Source organism: Misgurnus anguillicaudatus, chromosome 1, assembly GCF_027580225.2.
Source record: "Misgurnus anguillicaudatus chromosome 1, ASM2758022v2, whole genome shotgun sequence".
NCBI classification, from domain to species: domain Eukaryota; kingdom Metazoa; phylum Chordata; class Actinopteri; order Cypriniformes; family Cobitidae; genus Misgurnus; species Misgurnus anguillicaudatus.
The window spans coordinates 28934559-28954362 of NC_073337.2; the positions used below are offsets into that span (position 1 = coordinate 28934559).

The 19804-nt window shown below is 37.3% G+C and overlaps 1 protein-coding gene across 1 annotated transcript; it reads right to left on the reverse strand.

Annotated features, from left to right (window-relative positions):
• Positions 1–595: 595 nt before the first annotated feature.
• On the reverse strand, positions 596–18081 carry podxl (podocalyxin-like). The gene is made up of 6 exons (XM_073869196.1): positions 17604–18081; positions 5496–5587; positions 4748–4853; positions 4499–4542; positions 4286–4420; positions 596–2472 (listed from the first exon to the last, which is right to left on the reverse strand). The coding sequence occupies exons 1-6, from the start codon at positions 17665–17667 to the stop codon at positions 2278–2280; spliced, it is 636 nt and encodes a 211-aa protein (XP_073725297.1). The 5' UTR covers positions 17668–18081; the 3' UTR covers positions 596–2277.
• Positions 18082–19804: the final 1723 nt, after the last annotated feature.

Sequence of the window (19804 nt, forward strand, 5' to 3'; positions counted from 1 at the left end):
CAGTGTTGGAATTTGGTAGAAACGTTGTAAAACGTTGCAAAAGGGTTAGATTTTCTTTATATGTCCCCTTTAAAAGTGGTCTCTTGGAGGGCACATGTCAAGAAAATCTAACTTTTTTCATGTTTAAGTGTTATAATTGGTCACCAGTGCTTCTATCAACATAAAAAATTTGAAAAGGTCAACCCAGTAACTTAGTTTGGTAAACCATTCTCTGCAAGCATGTAAAAAAATAGCTCATTGAAATTTGTCCCCCCTTGTGATGTCAGAAGGGGATAATACCGCCCCTTAATCTGCACTATCCAACCACCACACTATCATTTAGTGCAGAGATCAGCTTATTTGCATTTTAAAGGACACACCCAAAATGGCACATTTTTGCTCACACCTACAAAGTGTCAATTTTAACATGCTATAATAAATGATCTGTATGATATTTTGAGCTTAAACTTTACATACATACTCTGTGAACAACTTAAGATTCATTTGACATCTTAATAAACTATTATGAAATGTCCCCTTTAATATTTTTCTATCTGTACATACAAAATATTGGACTTTACAGTGTGCACATTCTTGGACATTAAAAGACACTTACTTAAAAAAATCACAACTTTTATTTTTATTTAAATTCATGGCCGCCCCCAGACAGAAACATGTGACAGAGATGCGGCTTCCAGTGTATCAGACCCCTGTCCTTTGCACACGTGGGCAAACTGACTTAAAATATAAGATATAGCTTAAACAAATCAAAGGAAATACTTTGGTGAATACAGATCAGTTAAAATGAGGCAGCAGTGAGTCGCCATCAAAATTGGTGTGGTGCATGCAAATACATAAAACATTTAATGTTTGCTGAAATCATAAACATAAATAAAATCCCTACACATAGAGAAAAGAACACATCAAGACTCACGGGTAAAGTTAATTAGTTTGAGTTGACAAAACTGTAACCACTCAAAGGTAAAATAATGCAAAAATCATCTGTACACAAAATAAGGTTTTGTCTCCAAACATTTTCATCTCCACTCTTCAACATATTTGTACAGTATACACCTCGGGTGCAATACTGAAGAGTATTTACAGGTTATTCTGTATATCCATATATTGCCTGTAGTTTACCAGGATGATTTATCCATTGGTCACAGTGTTGTTGTCTATTAGTGTTAATTATATCTAGAAAGTATAAAAAATTATGTACACGCAACAATGCACATTTCTCTGAAGATGTGCATCATGATACTTACAATTATATCTATAAGTTAGACTAATTTAATTTTAAGTGTGAAACCAAAACTTGCCAGTGACTAGAAAATCAAAAATTATGAGCTCTGATCAAAAAAAAGAAGAAAAAGAAAATGGTCAACAAGGTCCCATGCAATATCAATTCAAAATAAACTGCATTCAATAATAAAAATATCAGTAAAAATCTTACAAAAAAATAAAAACATTTTACCCTCAGTATAGTTTGTGCTACTGTTTGTGTGGTGTATATGAGTGAGTTGATTACAGTCTGATATTACGATAATCCGTACAGATTTTACAAGTTGATGAATTTTTATGAAGTGAATTCTTCAAAAACGTCATTTATCATAAAAAGCAATAATTAAACCTCGCCGCTAACCCCAACGTCATGGGGCGAAAGCAAATCATACAAAAATGATAGGAATAAGTGACCTCATGAAATACGTAATAATACAAATTCTTATGAGCATTTCTTAAGAGATTTCCTTGCAGGATGCTAACTAGTCTACAAGTCTACGGTTGCAAAATTCTGGGATTTTTCACGGCTGGAAACTTTCCATAGAAGAAAATCTGTATTACCTTGAATGCGTGTCTGCTTATAACCAAACAAAATGTTTATTTATTTTTGTATATGATATATACATTTCCAAATAATTGCCATAAATTCCAGTTAAGTTTCCAATTTGGAATATTTCCAAAATTCCCCAGATTCAGTTCCCATGGAAAGTTTTGGAAATTTACCAGAAACTTTCCACCCCTTAGCAATCCTATCTGATTTATTATCCGAGTGCGATACCACATAAAGTAAGGCACGAGGAAAAGACACAGACTGTGCTTCCATGTACGGAAGTCTGAATTTTCCCGTTCCGTAGATGCGGCACACAATGTGCCCAATGTAAATTTTTTCACTGTCGCTATAGCGCGTTTGACCTTTAACTACTTAATTACAGCATATACATCAAGGCACCATGGCCGTTTAAATAGTCCTTATTCAGCAATCTATGCTTTCCTTACATTCTGGCTCATGCGGTGTCTTTATAAGTGGGTGTCTTCTTCATCTTGCATGTCCTCTTTCAGCAGGTTGTCTATGGGGACGATCCAACTGTCGTTGAACTCTCCATTCAATGCCGGTTTCTTTTCTTGCATCTCCGGTTGTACCTCCATCACCTCCAGCGTGGGGTTGTCATGGTAACCGTTTTCCACCGTCTGTAGCTCTTCCGTCAGGTGTTGCTTTAAAGGCAAAGGAATTTGTTGGATGTTAGACCCATTGGTGACTTTAGACTATAGCTGTGCCCCAAATGAGACTGCACTACTTACACTGTTTATACTACAAAATGGCGTAGAGTAGTTTATTACGTATGCGATTTGGTGCACACCTTATGACTATATAATGCAAAATTATAACATATGGAAATGTTATCCAATTTTAATTTGGTAATTTCATATCTCACTGGTTCTCACGAGAGATGATGCCACATTAAAATTTCGATAAGCTAGAAAAAAGTTTTTTTTTCTTACAGACGTATCGTCTCACTTCAGAAGACACATATTCAGTGTTGGGGTAACGCATTACAAGTAACGTGATTATGTAATAATATTACTTTTCTGAAGTAACAAATAAAGTAACGCATTACTTTATAAATGTACACATTCATATCTTAGTTACTTTTTTTAAAAAGTAATGCGAGTTACTTTTCATTTTATTTCTTTTGTTAAAAAAAATTATAATAATGTACTGAATGTAGGCACTTAGAATTATGCACTTTTGAGTCAGACAGTTTGAGTCAGAAACACAGATGGCAGGCCAGAAATTGACATTTTTGCGATGGAAAATGCAAATTTTGAATGCAGAACTTCTCAATCATAAAAACACCTGCAAGGCCTGAAAGAGATCAAGCCTCAGACAAGTAAGAAAAAGTAACGCAAAAGTAACGTAAGTATGACTTTCCATGAAAAGTTACTAAGTAACGTAATTAGTTACTTTTTTGGGAAGTAACTGAATATTGTAATGCATTACTTTTAAAAGTAACTTTCCTCAACACTGCATATATATTACATGTATTATTTAAAATGTAATATATTGCCGTTGCCATGTTGGATCCTAGATAAGTTTATAAGATGGTTTTACTATAAAGTAATTATTTTAATATAAAATGATTTTTTACGGTTAAAAAGGTAGCCCTTCGATTACGTTTACCACCAAGTTAGTTGCTTAATGTTATTGGGTCTCATTCGCTAAGAATGCGTACGCATGAATTTGTGCATGAGATGTGCGTGATCACAAATCATGATTCAACAAAAACTTTCGTGTTAACATTTCTTTTAAATGTACGAAAAAAATTCAAGAAAACCTAAAACGTCTCGTACGCTATAATCAAATACTAGGCTATAATTATAATGTTTAATGTAATAATGTTGATATATAAAATGTACATTATTATATTTTAAATTATATATTATATTGATTATCTATATTATTATTATTATTATATACAGGATACATTATTATAGCTTATTTTTTTCTACACATGAAGAAGATGCATGTAGTAATACATTTTTAATACGCTTTCCTTCCTCACTTTTTAAATCCTTATATGAAAACGTCTGCTTAATTCCTAATGTAAATGTATTGAGAAGTCTAAACATCAATCATTTGATCAACTGTCTGTTTTGTTTTAAATACAGATTTGCGTCTCTGTCATATTAATAAATGTCTTTGTTATCGCATCCAATACTTTAATGTTATTCTGATGGACACAATGCACTGACTTCCTCCGGCGACACCAAAACTCCCAAATCAAAAATGCAAAGCAAAACAGAACTTTACAGATTATAAATATGATCATGGAGCTGGTTTGAGCGTGTATTATGCAAATTGCCAACCTTGTACGATTCAAATTCAAACATAAGAACAACCAGAAGAATAAATTCATGTGCATACGCACGTGTTGTGAATTATGCGAAAAGTTTTCGTTTACGAAAAACATGTTATACAGTTTTGCATTGATTTCTCTTTATGTCTGGAAGTGGTTGAGATGTTTACCTGGTTCTTTCTGTAAGATCTGCGATGATATGTGCAGTAAGCAGCGAAGCAGCACAGAATAAGCACCAATGCGCCACATGAAGCCAGAATGGCGATTAATGTGTCTGGTATGACCTCATCCTTTTTTTCTTCCTTCTGTAGAGATAAGAAGAACTCTGTCTGATAATGAACAACAATCCTGAGAGATTCATAATAGTGCCGTCTCAAAATTACCTGTTCTGTGTTTGTAGGGGTTTTGTTGGTATGATCTTGTAAATCTGGATTGAGATAATAAAGACAATTACTTTGACTTTTTGTTAAACTAATAGTGCATTTGTTTAAGGACTCTGACTGGACTGGACACGACACACAGTTTACCTTATAAGTAGCATTAATCAAATTTGGATGTGGAAAGTAAATGGAAATGTAAGTATTTGTACAAATGTGGATCTAGTAAATTTAAACATACAAAAATGCCCTCACCGTCCACTGTTACTGTTAAAATTAATGTATTGCCTTTTTTGTCCACTGAGCAATTGCCTTGTTTTTTCTGAAGAATCGTGTTGCAGGTTTCATTCAGGTCTTTCTTCTGAGTGAATAAAAACAGAAAGATTTCGACAGTAGTTCACTGGATGTATTATTATTACCACACTGCCTATGTTTACATGCAACCAAATCATTTGTAATCTTATTGATAGATCAGTTGGACTGAAATGTCTTCATGTAAACACATTAACCGATCCGAATGAAATTTCCAAGCCAACTTTGACTTTTGTACATTCATCCAGAGATGAAGCTTTAACTCAATAATAGATTGTGTGCATCATTACAAAGTCTGCAGCTTTTTGGCAGAGAATTAAGCTAATTTAAAGCAGTTTCGACAGGTTGTTTTTGTTCATTAGTTATTGGATGGGAGTACGATAATTTTGGGCTTGTTTGGAATAGCAATTGTGCTGGTTTTGTTACGTGGATCTGGCAACCCTTGCTGTGCAGACATTTTGTTCGGATTATATAGAACGTACATGTAAACGAACTTTTGAGTCAGATTGCAACGTTTAGAGTAAATATAAACTGTTCCTTTGTAATCTGCAGTCAGATCGTTTTAGTCAGATTGAAATATGGTGCATGTAAACATAAAACGAAATCCTCCAGGGAGGAAAACATAAGCAATTTCACAAATATTGACATGAAGAATGAAAACAAATATGCAAAAAATCGTCTAGTAAATTACAATTTCTTTGATTTTTTCAGCTTGACGTTGGTCTGTTTGTTGACTTGGAGAAATGGTAGAATTTGTTGCTGCAGGGTTGGATGGTTTAGGACCTGAAAAAGAAATGCATTATAGGGTAGTTTGTCTAAAATTACAAGTCATAGTTGAACTCACCCTTATGTTTTGTCAGACTCATAGATTTTAAAGAGAATTGTGAATGGTTATATGGTTTTACTATAAAGTAATTATTTTAATATAAAATGATTTTTTTACGGTTAAAAAGGTAGCCCTTCGATTCCGTTTATCACCAATTTAGTTGCTTAATGTTATTGGGTCTCATTCGCTAAGAATGCTTACGCATGAATTTGCGCATGAGATGTGCGTGAGATGTAGTTTGTCTAAAATTACAAGTCATAGTTGAACTCACCCTTATGTTTTGTCAGACTCGTAGATTTTAAAGAGAATTGTGAAATTTCACTTTTCTTTAGTGTTGGTCACTATGGTGTAAATTAATGATTAATGAATCAATATTTTAATGTTACGTGCCATGTTAGGCAGTTACATTTTTACTTTAAAATGCAATCAAATATTATATAACATGAACATTAATTAACATCTTTAAAAATGTCACTCTGTCCCAATTGGAACATTTACAACAACAAACTAACAAAAATAAACTTTTTTTAAATAAAGAAAAATGAATAATGAGGGTCAAAATGTCACAAAAAATCAAGCTCATGGAGTCAAAGTCTTTCAGTATTTTGTGCCAAAATGTACAAGAGTGACAATCACAGAGGTAATTAATTAAAAACGAATTCAATTTAAAAATAAATTAATATAAAAAATAAAGTTGGTAAACTTAGGCCTCTGATCTGTCACACGACAACATCAGATCTAACGGTAGTTTTACACCGCAAACGTGAGCAGCGCGTAAGTGGCGCATGTTTTTTCGCCGTCCATGTTAAGAAGTTAAAGCATGCACACCACACATGTGAGCAAGCGCGTAAGCGGCACATGTTTTTACCGCCGTTCATGTTAGCAAGTTAAAGCATGCACACTGCACGCGTGAGCAAGCGCGTAAGCGGCACGTGTTTTTTTTGCTATCCATGTTAACAAGTTAAAACATGCACACTGCATGCATGAGCAGCGCGTGAGCAAGCGCGTGAGCGGCGCGTGTTTTTTACGCTGTCCATGTTAACAAGTTAAAGCATGCACATCGCACACGTGAGCAAGCGTGTAAGCGGCACATGTTTTTTCACGTCTATGTTAACAAGTTAAAGCATGCACACCACACACGTGAGCAGCACATGCTCGTGTGGCAGGAGCGTCGCTGAAGCAGCAGTGCTGCGATCGTTTCGGCGTCGGCTTTATTTTTGCTGCGCTGCTCATGCTCAATTCATGTGATTGTTTATGGTTTGAATGGTCATGGATTGCCGCGAAAAACTGTAATTTTACCATAAAATCAGGAATGTGACGCCAGGTGTGTTTCAAGCAGTCATGACTTTGAGCAATTTAAAAGAAAGCAATGAAATATTTTAAAACACACTGTAGCCAGAACACTGTGCTGTCATTCACCCTCTGCCCAGCACTAAATGAACCCTCATCTATCTTAATAATCTTCAGAGAAACAGATACATCTATAAAGTTAAATCTATAGATGTACGCGCTGCTCACGCTACGCATATGCGCTGCTCACGCTTGCGGTGTGAAACCGGCGTAACAGTCAAACAAGTGCTGCAGTGGTCTCTTTTGAGAGATTTTTCTTAAAAAAAATCAACATGTGAGAGAGGACGCTGCGTTTTGCATGGACAATATCACCTCCAGTGCTAAACACACACTCGTCTTCTGTCTCTTTGGCTGTGTTGTCACTGCTACAACCGCTTTTGTTGCTAACAGATGAAAATAAACAAAAATGCGTGAATGGACGTTACGTCAAGGAGGACGTGGAGTGTCAAAATTACGTTTCCTCAAATCGATTCTTCATGTGTGCCAGGAATGTGTCATTTTGTCCTCCACAAAAGGACATTTGAATGGGTTTTAACAACATAAGGGTGAGTACAAGTAAGTGATGAAATATTTATAGTGTAATGATGTGAATGAGATCTTACCTACACTACTGGTGATATGCCTTGATGTAGGGAAATCAGGAGAACTGGCTTGCAGGACTGAGACAGTAGAATTAGCTTGCGTGGATGGTTGAGTAGATGTGATTTGCGGGGGTGATTCAGTAGTTTGCGTGGTTAGTTTAGTAGTTGGTGTTTGCGTGCTTGGTTCAGTAATTTTGGTTTGTGTGGTTAGTTTAGTAGTTGGGGTTTGCGTGCTTGGCTCAGATGTTTCGGTTTGCGTGGTTAGTTTGGTAGTTGGGGTTTGCGTGGTTGGTGCAGATGTTTTGGTTTGGGTGGTTGGCGCAGATGTTTTGGTTTGGGTGGTTGGCGCAGATGTTTTTGTTTGCGTGGTTGGTCCAGTAGCTGGGGGTTGCGTGGTTAGTTCAGTAATTGTGTTTTGCGAGGTTATTTTAGTAGTTGAGGTTTGCATGATTGGGTCAGTAATTGGCTTTTCCGTGGTTAAAGTATTAAAAAAGGTTTGCGTGGTTGGGTTAGTAGAAAAGGTTTGCATGGGTGGTTGAATAGTACTGGATTGAGGGGTTGGTGCATCAGGATCGGATTGTGTGCCATGAAGGAGGGCACCCAGGAGGAAAACAGAAAGTATATGTTAGGGAAGAGTGTAATCACTTATCTGCAAATGAGTTCATGTTTATACCCAAATGCATCATTACAGAAGTAATAGCCATTGTGGCAAATTTTCAAAGTTAAGTTGGTTGTGTTATCCTGTGATTTTTTTTCCTTCTTTTAATTTAGCTTCTGGTAATGTATTATGTCTTGGTGTCATATTGGAGTGAGAGTTCATTTCTATTTTTTAGCAAACTGGACAATAACTAAGGAAGTAACACACCTACACTTATGGGCGGAACCACAGATGCCAAACACAATGGTGTCCAAATCTGTTTCATGGTCTCTGGAGACTTAAAACAAAGGCCTTTCTAATGACTGTCAAGTTCATGATTAGAGATTTGCTTATACACAGACCAACTGCTTACTGTTACTGTTCAAGTATTGCCACTGTTTTGCATATATCTCATGCACAGACATTAATGGCAAACATCATAAGAAAAATAGCCACACCAACACTGACATAACATGAAGTGCAAAAGTGTCACTACACCCCCAAAAAATGCTGGGTTATTTGCAACCCTTTTTGACCAGACAAGAGTTCTAGATTACTTTATTGATACTTTAAAGGGACAATAAGTAAGGCTTAAGTGTTTTATTAATCAAAATCAATGTCTTTATTCATAAATATATCTTCGTTGGTGTCAAATGACCTCTGCCAGTGATCTGACTTTTCTTTGTAAGCTTAGAATTCCTTCTCTTTGCTTACATTGAACGGGTAACTCCAAGGAGGCATCCATATCGTTCCGCCGTATTGATAAACTATAATAGCAGAGATGGACCTACCAACGCGTTTCCAAAACGTGTTTTCATTCAGAACACGTGAACCAGCTCCAACGGACAAGGAGATCAGTGATTACATAACTGCAACCGTAGTTGCAACACGCATTTGGAAAGGCGAGGCGCTAGAGAGCACTGTTCGTTTGAATGCAAAATACAATTTCACCACTATATGGGGGTAAATCCTACTTATTGCCCCTTTAATGATACTATGTATCAAATCTTTGCAAGTCATAGCTTTTTATAAAGAACAGACCACAATAGAGGGTTTTTTAAACCATAAATCACATGAACACATTGTATTACACCAAATACACAACGTTGTTATTTAGCAATGAAAGGTGCACTTTAATAAATCCACTTTGTGCACTTTATTGACACTTTTTGAACATTTTTATAAAAATAAACATCTTTTTGATGTGATAGGAAACGGTAGAGGAGCGAGGTCAGCAAAAGGTGGAGTCGAAACCGGGACATTGCGTCAATAGCCAGTTTTACAAGCATACGCTCTACTGAAGATGCTTTAGCTTTAGTTATGTAGCAGTTTTATGTAAATAACGTTTGCTAACAAGTTTGCACTGTGTAAATGACACTAAATTAATGAATATAAATGTATTACATTTACAATCCTGTAAAATGAGGGGTTTCTGTAGCACCCCTACTTCCCTCGCCCCTGTGTGAAACAAAATCAACGTATGACTTTGTGTGATAGTGTTTATTTATAAAAGATTACTCTACTGTAAAACACTTGTTGACTTGGGGTGTCATGATGACCGTGTTTTTAATATTAATTGTCCCAAGACTGTAATAAATGATCTAACGATCTGTGTTTTTGCACAAATATTATTTATTGCTGGTGTTGTTGCATTTAACAAGAACTCCTCAGAGGCCACCCAAGATGAAGGTCTTGTAAATCTTGACTGAGTGGATTTTCATGACAATCAGTAGTGGTTGTTGTAGCAACAGTGCATTGTTGTTGTCAGGATTGGGGGGGGGGGGGTAGTGACAAGACGAGTGTTTATTTTTGTAGATTGGCTAATGGTTCCTTTTTTCGGCTTCTTGACTATTCCCCATCTTATCATGCAGCCTTGTGTTTCCATAATATTCCCCTTGATTATCAGCACAGCTGCCTACGCTCCTAAAAATAAAGGATTTTTTTAAAGGAAATATCCATTTATTTTATACTTTGTATAATCTAAAGAACGTTTCATTAACACAAACAGAAAGTTTCTTTAGATTAAAGGTTCTTTATGGAACCATTTAGCCCAAGATGGTTCTTCGTGAAGTACTTTTAGAGCCTTACCAAGGGGAAACCTTCCGATCTCTATCATGAAGCCAAAATGGAAGTGACTTAGACTGTAATTCATTGACTGGCCACTAGAGGCTGGCTTCAAAAGGGAGTCAATCCCCATAGACCTCCATGTTAAAATGCCCAACTTTACAGCACAAATAAAACGTTTACATCCTGGTACAAAAAGTGTTTTTGGTCTATATCGCTAATTTTGCCCTTCATGACAACTGTGAGGGGGTTGAATTTTTTTTAACTGTTGATATTAAAATGATATTAAGCCTTATGCTGCGTTTACACCAGCCGCGGTAGAGGCGTGAGGCGCGGGTGATTTCAGTGTTGGGTCGGTGTGCAGACGCGTTGGCGCGCGCCGGGAGGTCCCGCAGAGCGAAAGACGCGATTCCGCCTCAATTGAGCATTGTGCGCGGTACGCGCGAATGGAGCTTTTGTGCATTTTGCGTTTCACGCGAATTTGCGGCTGACGCCCAAGTTGAAAAATTTGAACTTTGGCGGAATTTCGCGCAGCGTTAACCAATCAGGAGCCTGCCTGCTGCTGAGGTGGCAGCCCCGCCCGGAGTCACTCACTCAACCAAGGTTTGATATTGTCCGTGCGCAGTGGCCCGGAGCTGTGCGACACAGGTTCTTATTTCTGGAGAGGAGACGGGAATAAAAAGGACCTCGCTTGGAAGAGTGTCAGTAAGGACTTTGGGCAACCTGGTAAGTGGTAATACAAACTTCACTTTTGAGTCACGTGACGTTTATCAACCAGCGCTGTTTATTTTCCCCCTATAGTAAGGTTACCAAATACAAACTGGTAACTCTCTTGATAAATGCACAATCAACATCAATCATCTTGCAAACAGACACTCGCACAGCAGTTGCCCCTCCCACAAGAAGCGGATTTTGCCTCGGACGCGCATCAAATGCTTGCGTTTTCCGCGCGTCTACTTCGCTCTACACGCGCGAATGCATTCAAAGTGTTCAAGCGGCAAACTAGACGCAGTACATGATTTTGACGCCCAAAACGCGTTTGGTGTAAATTCAGCATTAAGTTTTGCATAATTAAGGGCGTGGCAACTTGAGTGGCAGGTGAACTGCCACTACTGTCACTACCGTTGAGCTAGGTGGCCGTGGTTTGGGCAACCAGCCACCTCAGCTCCTCCCATCCTGCCTCTTTACCCATTTTCAGGTTATCCGCAGTGAATGGGCGGTGACGCAATGCCAAGATGACGACGACAGGTCCCGCCAATGATTGGCTTCAAAAAAGCTCTTCACAAACCTATGGGTGACATCACAGACAAGTCTATGGACCTGACCTAACTTTTGTCCTAAACTCTATTGTTTCTTGATTGAAAAATCCAATTAATGAAAAAGAAACAACTTGAAACCCACATCGTTGCCTGGGTTGTGTATGTGTGGGGCGGGTCTATCAAAAGAAGTTCCACATTCTATTGCAGTAGGGGCGTATTTGTTTAGCTGATTTCAAATGTCAACATTGGCTTTCAGAGATCATGGACCCTGCCTTTAAGTTAAATTAATCATTTTTTACACAATCTCTGCTACAAATGAACACTTAAAGTTTGTTTGTGGGACCTACCGTTATTAACAATTACACCGAAAGTGACAGGAGTGTAAAGTTACAACTTATCCCTTGTTCTTGGAAGACGTGAAAAAAAGATGATGGTATGTGCAAACACGGACAGTGTGTGCGGACCACCGCGGACCCTCCTGATGAAGATAGTCACTTCATGCGGATGGCCCGCGGTATATACTTTGGGCATAGTTTGCAGGACTTTTGGGGCCCCTACTTCCTCATCCTCGACCAATGATGGTGTCCAGTAATTGGACAGGCCCATTGGCCCTATGTGAGGAGGTGGTTAGGTTGGGGGAGGGGGTGATGCTCACCATGAATAAAAGACAGACAGTAGAAAGCAAGGAGGAGTTGAGGGCTGTAAGGAGGCCGGACGGGGTCACCAGGCGTTCCTCAAAAGCATTCCTCATGAGATGCATTCAAATGTCATTATGCTGTGCTAATTGAACTGTATCCAGCGACTGCATGGTGGCTACATTCACAGTCACACTGGACTTTTTTCCAATTGATATGTTAATTGGACGGATGAAAATGATGGATGGTTAATTTGATGATTTAATGAGCAAAAATAGCACAGAATCTTATTTCCAATCTGGGCCACTTTAATTTAAATATACTGTAAATACATTATACACATCTGATTCTTGACAGGCAGAGGAAAATAACCGGTTATGTTGACAGGAACACCGGATCTTTGTTCAGATTTACTTTTTCCAGTCAATAAAGCACATGTGTATTTTTTCTTATAAAGATATTTAGAATTTAAATAACAAAATTCAAAGCTATCGTTGACTTATGCAGGGTTCACACCAGACGTGGTAGAGGCGGCAAGCGTGAGTGATTTACATGTTAAGTCAGTGCAAAGACGCGAGTAGGCATCCTGCGGCACGGTACGCACGAATTGAACATTGCCGCTGGAAACGCGCAAGTTGAAAAATCAGAACTTTGGCGGATTTCGGTGCCACTTTAACCAATCAGGACCTTGCTGTAGTAGTGACGTGATTACAGGAAGCGAACGGAGTCTCAGCAGAGTCGCAGAAGCCCCTCTCATGTCACGAATTTCCGCGAATGTCTCGAATGACTAGAATTTCATGCGCGGCTTTCACGTGCGAATGAAGCGAGTAAACTCAAATGTTCAAGCATCCAACTACGCGCGAATAGCGTGTTTTTGCTGCCTCTACCGCGGTTGGTGTGAATGCACCATTAAAGGTCCAGTGTGTAGAATTTTAGCGGTATCTCGTTGCAACCAGTGGCTCAGTCCACAGCTCACGCCTGCCTTTCGAAACGCATAGTGAAGCTACGGTAGCCGCCACGAGTCAAACACGTCAACATCTGAGACGACGTACAGTACCCTATAAAGCAGTTTGTCTGTTTAGGGCTACCGTAGAAACATGACGGCGACTTTCATGTAAGGAGACCTGGCGGTGTATGTAGATTAAAACGTCTCATTCTAAGATAATAAAAACAATACAGTTCATTATGTAAGGTCTTTATACACCACTGATAATATAGGGTCAAGAGATCCTTCTAAAAGTTACACAGTGCCCCTTTAATAATAAAATAATAGAAATTAAATTACAGACGTGATTACTGCGTCTCATTCATGTTGTTTAAAAGCGCCACAAAGGAATGCCTTGTGTCTGGACACGTGTGCGTGTAATGAACTTGGAGTGCAGAGACAGATGCGAATAGGCAAGGTTTATATAAGTCGAATCGATTAGAATAGCACAAAGCCCGTAAAATATAGACGCCTCTTACGTTTGGGGAGGCATCTGGCCATGTGTGATATAGATGCCACGTGCGTTGTTCAATGTACTTGCAATGCAGAGGCAGACGTGAGTACATAAGGTTTTAGATGTCCTGTTTGCAATTGTGTCATTTATAAGAATAGCACAAAGTGCGCCAAATATAGATGCCTCGTCTGTTTGCGGAGGCCTGTGGCTATCACGTCCTGTTTGAAAGAAGCACAAAGAAAAGCCTGCGGCTGTGATCGCAGTGAACAGTGAGTAGACAGACGCGAGTAAATAAGGTTTTAGATGTCCGGTTTGCTGCACTCAGGATCAGAATAAAACAAAAAAGACTTTACTGAGGGAGAGAGAACAGAACGAGCCAAAGGCGTCATGCTCATTAAAACTTTTTGAGTCAAGTGAATTTTGTATTTCAACCTCAAAAATCAGTTTCTTTGCTGTTTTAATCACGTGCTTCATTCTTGATGCATTGAATTAATATTCAATTATACTAAATCTAGACGCAACAGCACTGGCGCCATCATTGTGCACGGTCGCGGATTAACTGTGTACAAAGATGATCGTTCAAAGTCCATTTCTTAATGTTTATATCTAGATTTACCACTAGAGGGGGCGCTGAATTATTATGTGCTCTGACTCTGACCGTGGGTTCACACCAGCCACGTTTGAGGCGTCAAAATTGTGTCTACCGTGTCTAGTTTGCCGCTTTTCTAGTCATTGAGACATTCACGCGGAAATTCCGTCATGGGAGGAGCTTCTGCGACTAATCAAGTAACTACTAGAGCAAGCTCCTGATTGGTTGACGCGGCTCGTTTTTTTGCAAACTAGACGCGTGAATGAGGCTGAATCGCGTCTACTGCGTTGCACTAAACTCCTCATTCACGTCGCGAGACCTCCAGACGTGTGTCAACGCATCTTTACATTGACTTAACATTGAAATCACTCACGCTTGACGCCTCTACCGCGGTTGGTGTGAACGCAGCATAAGGTCAAACATGATGCAAATATGCGTTTCTTTAATAATTTAATATGCTTGTGACACTTTACAATAAGGTTGTATTTGTTAGCGATGAGTTGATGCATTAGCTAAAATGAACTAACAATGATCAATACTTCTACAGCATTTATTCATCTTAGTTCATGTTAATTTCGGCATTAACTAATATATTTATAAAATGAAGCGTTGTATCATGAACTAACATGAATAACTGTATTGACAAGAATTACATGTTGAAAACTATATTGTTCACCGTTTGTTCGTGTTGAATAATGCATTTACCAGTGTTTACTGGTGCAACCTTATTGTAAAGTATTACAAATAGCAATGTATATACGACAGTTTTTCAAAGCAATTAAATTATAATCAAACTTGATTACATAGATATGCTTACTTTAAAGTGAATCAAATGTTTTTTATTTACTGTTTTTGCCGTGGTGATCATAATAGCCAATCACAGACGTCACGTCAATTTTCTCATTAATGTGTAAAGTATCAATAAAATCATTCAAAACCGCTTTTCTTTTTGTCTGTGTAGTCTATAAGAATATGGTAATATACAAGGTTTTGATGTTTAATTGACATTTATAATTATGATAACAGTATGAAGGGTAGCTGTGCACACTGTGTCCCCTTAAAACAAATTGGTGCATGACGCCTCTGGAACACAAATCATGTTTTTCTTAATTTTGCGAAATGCACAACATTTTGTTTTTATTGGGAGTGGACACGATAGAAACTAGACACTTGCATGTCCACAATCAGAGTAATTTAAGTCTCTTGGGTAGTGATTAAAAAAGAAGAGGTTGTGGTGCCTGCGCCACAAGAAGAGCTTTCAGTCAAATGTTTTAAAAGTTGTATTTTATAGTCTGTAAAACTTTTACTTAAGAAAACTCTTCAGTAGATGTTAAAGGAACCATACAGTGTGATAAAGGAACTTTTATTTTGAAGCGTTTAAAAGGACAAGCTGTTAAAAGCGCATGATTAAATGTTGGGTTTGCGAAGAAAGGGGAGGCCTGGGTTAGAGGTTGGATTAGATGGGAGTCGAGGGCTGTGGTGGTGCCAGTTGCAGACGTTATAACTTAAGAAGAGGAGGAGGAGAAGGGGAGGGAAGGACCGAGGGGCCATGTTTGGATTCTCAAGATACCTCACTCACTCTCTCTTTATTTTCCTCCCCAAACTTTCTGTCAATCCTGAATTGAACTGAATTACACCTCCCCTTAGTGTAGGAAAGTATGGACACCATGAAAGCAAAATTTGAGTCTTTAGTTTCAGAAGAAATGGAGAAAATCTTCCTCAAACTAGCTATAGCTGGTAGCAATTCATGCTTCACATGTGCTATTTAAAAAAGTAACCATTCCAACTTCCTGTTTCAACAGGAAATTCATCAACCATGAAAAAACGCCCTGTTCAATTATTTTCATGGGGTCTTTAAACAAATGCTACATCTGTTCCAATAAGCATCTACTCTTCATTGATTTAAAATCAATCTCTTATTCTTTGATTTAGTATTTGAGTTATTGGAGAGAGTTTGATAACTCGGGCAAGAGAGAAGGACAGGAAGTTACAGCCACACCTTCCATGGGAACAGGGATGTTGACAGAACACTTTAATACCCTATTGTTCAACATTTTCCCAAGACTTGTGTGAGATACCCGTCAGGTCGCATCTATGCAGAGTTTTGCCAAAGGATACATAGTTGCAATCACTTTAGATTAGCATGTTTAAAAGTCAAGACCTTTTCTGATTGAGCGAAACTAATGCGACACAAGGGATCCTTAAATCTTGAATCCTTTAAATGTGAGAGGAAATAATTCAACTCCAAAGAACCATAAGCTCAAGCCTGTGATTATAAATATCCTTTATATTGTTTGCACTACTATGCAAGTATTGATAGTGTTTAAAAACACAAAGTCCACTTTTAAAAAGGCTGACCAGGGAAAGTAAAAACGACACTTCTTACAGTGTTGATTAAACAAAACAGGAGAGTTTATGTAATGAGTGTTGTGTGGACAGGCAGGTGCGACGCTTATAATTAAAAACAACAATCCTCCTTCACGCGCCTCTTCAGCTAATCACGCACTTCATTTCATATTGTGCCTCAGTGTTTGTGAATTCAGCAAACCAGCTGACAGAAAGGTTGAGACTGACACAGATGCTGAGTTCCCACAGGACTTCTGGTGTATTTTTGCTACTTTAACAAAATATTTACTCCTACACCTGCGCCCAGTTCAGTTGAAATATTTGCCACTGCGTTTCCATTGAGAAACGCTAAGTAAATCTCAAATATTTTCATTTATTTGCACTTAACAGGTGAGTAAAAGGTTAAATATTAATTTACAACTTATAAAAATGTCTATCATTTGTAGAGTTTTAATCAAAAGACTATAAAACATTTACATTTAGCCATCTAGCAGACGCTTTTATCCAAAGATTATGAAACAATAAAACGATTTATCATCTATTTAATGCTTAACGGATCATTATTTAACAAAGACTAATAATATTTTATCAGAACATTTTAAAGAGACAAAAGTAAAAACGTGTTGTAAATTAAGTTGGGCATCGCGTTTTTAAAGTTAACGTACTTAACGGTTTTAACTGACGTTATCATTAATTACGTACTGAGAGAACTGTTTTCAAATGTTTAAATATTACAACTTTTCCTGCGGTCTAAAATCAGTTTTTTTCAAACAAGGTGTTGCTAAAACGTTACAAGGTACATGAACTAACAATGAACAATATTTCTACAGCATTTATTAATGTTAGTTCATGTTAATTTCAGCATTCAACATTAGTTAATGAACAAACATGAACCGTTGAATTGGCGTTAACTAAAGTCTGATAAATAATATTCATTGTTAGTTCATGTAAGCTTATAATGTTACAACACAACCTTATTCTCCAAATCAAATTCAGAAAATATCTAAAACTATTTCCAATATTGACACACATGACTGATTTGCCATCATTAATGTACAGTATATTAAACTCACCCAGTAGAATGATTGTCCACATTATTTCCATCTTCATTCCTTTAGTGTGATGCTCGATCCGCATTCAATGAGCCCAGAAAAAGTTTTGCGTTAAAACGTGGAGACTCCGATCGGTTCCGTTTATCTTCTTCAATTTGTATCTGAACTAAATTAGTTTGCAGCTGGTAGCCTACTTTTTTTTTTAAGAAGAGTGCTTTTGTTTGCGTCTCAACCCCACCCGGACGGCCCGGGGATTTGGAGGCAAAGTTTTTGCTGGGTTTCCTTGGCTGCGCGGATTGTGATCTATTCAAACTAGCGCGGAGTCTGTGGAGTGAGACTGGAGACGTGCTGTGCCTCGTGCGCACACTGCTGCTGGTGAGGATCTATGAGATCTTTCAGTTTATTATGTGCTGTAGATGGGGATCCAATGAAGAAGATTGGGTTGGGTTTCACTGGGCAGACACAAGACTCACCCATGAATTATTTGGTCCAGTGACTGTATGGACACAAGGTGATGCTAAATATAAGGAGGCGTGGCCAGCATAATTATGATTTTGTTATGTATTAATATTCATAGTAAAAGTATAGGCTACTTGTGAAAAATATTAATTCATGAACTTTCAGAAAAAAATCTATCCCTAGCTGTCACTGGGGCAGTACCCTTTCAAAAAATACACATTTGTGCAAAAAGTTCATAGTAGTACCTCAAATGTACATATTGGTACAAACGTATAAATATTTGTACCTAAATAGTAGTGATAGACTGAAAAAAATGATTCATTCAATTTACTAAATTTTTTTTAAGGTAAGTGGTTGCAATCAATTTATTTAAGCTACATTTAAACAAAAAAATATAGAAAAACAAAACAAAAAACTTTGGTTTAAATGTAGCTTAAATACATTGATTGCGACCACTTACCTTAAAAAATTGAGTAAATTGAATGAATAATTTTTTTGTGTGTGTATATATCAACCGATATTTGGATTTCTTTATAAATCTATTTATAAATCTTTATTTATATTTATTTATAATTTATAAATCTTTTCGGCCATTTTCTCCATTATTTAAATTTGTTGTTTGTAATCAAAAAACACTAAATTTAAAGCCAAAGTCTGACAGACCATAAAACGACCAATCATTATTCACTTTTAACATGACTTTATATTGTGTTACACAAAAACACCACAATTAAACAAACTTAATTAAAAATGTACATAATAAGACATAACTAATGTGGATTTGACATCTCATGCTACTGTTTAAATATGTAAATATGATTTACCTTTAAATGGTATATTTATAAATATTATGCATAACAAATGTTTATGTAGTTTCACTTTTTTTGTCTCTTTTTTACGGCAATTACATTTTTGTGTTATATCGGCATAACATCTTTCTTAATATCGGTTTTGGCCATTAAAACCCCATATTGGTCGACCACTACTAAATAGTACAAATTATGACCTTTTTAAAGGAATAGTTTACCAAAAATAAAAATTCTGTCATCATTTACCGTATTTTCCGGACTATAAGTTGCTCCGGAGCATAAGTCGCATCAGCAAAAATGCGTTTTGAAGAGGAAAAAACATAAGTCGTTAATTTAGAAAATTATTTCACAAAATCCAAGCCGAAGAACAGACATTTAATCTGGAAAGGCAAGTTATTCAACTAAACAATAGCACAGAACAGCAGGCTGAATAGGTGTCCGTATATGTTAAAATAACATAAACAGTTATTTACACGATACGCAATAGCATACAGAACATAACTGGGAGGCTGAATTGGCTAAATTATCACGACAAGCCAAATCAAGTTCAAAAAGGTCCCGAAGTAATTTCACATCACTGAATCCATTAAATTACATAAATACATGTGCAGCATAGAGCGGACTCTCGCTGCTGTAGAGGGTATTGGTTTTATTTGGTTCGTATGAAATAATTTTGACATATAAGTCGCACCTGATTTTAAGTTCCACGATCCGGCAATCTATGAAAAAGGGCAAATTATAGTCCGGAAAATACATTACTCACTTTCATGTTGTTACAAACCTGTATAAATTTCTTTGTTCTGATGAACCCAAAAGAAGATATTTTGAGAAATGTTTGTAAACTGATCAGAACCCACATTCACTTCCATAGTAGGAAAATAGGAGTGTGATACCTGTACATATAATGAGAAAATGTGTTGATATAAATATGTTGATTTGTCTGGGAAAGCCATG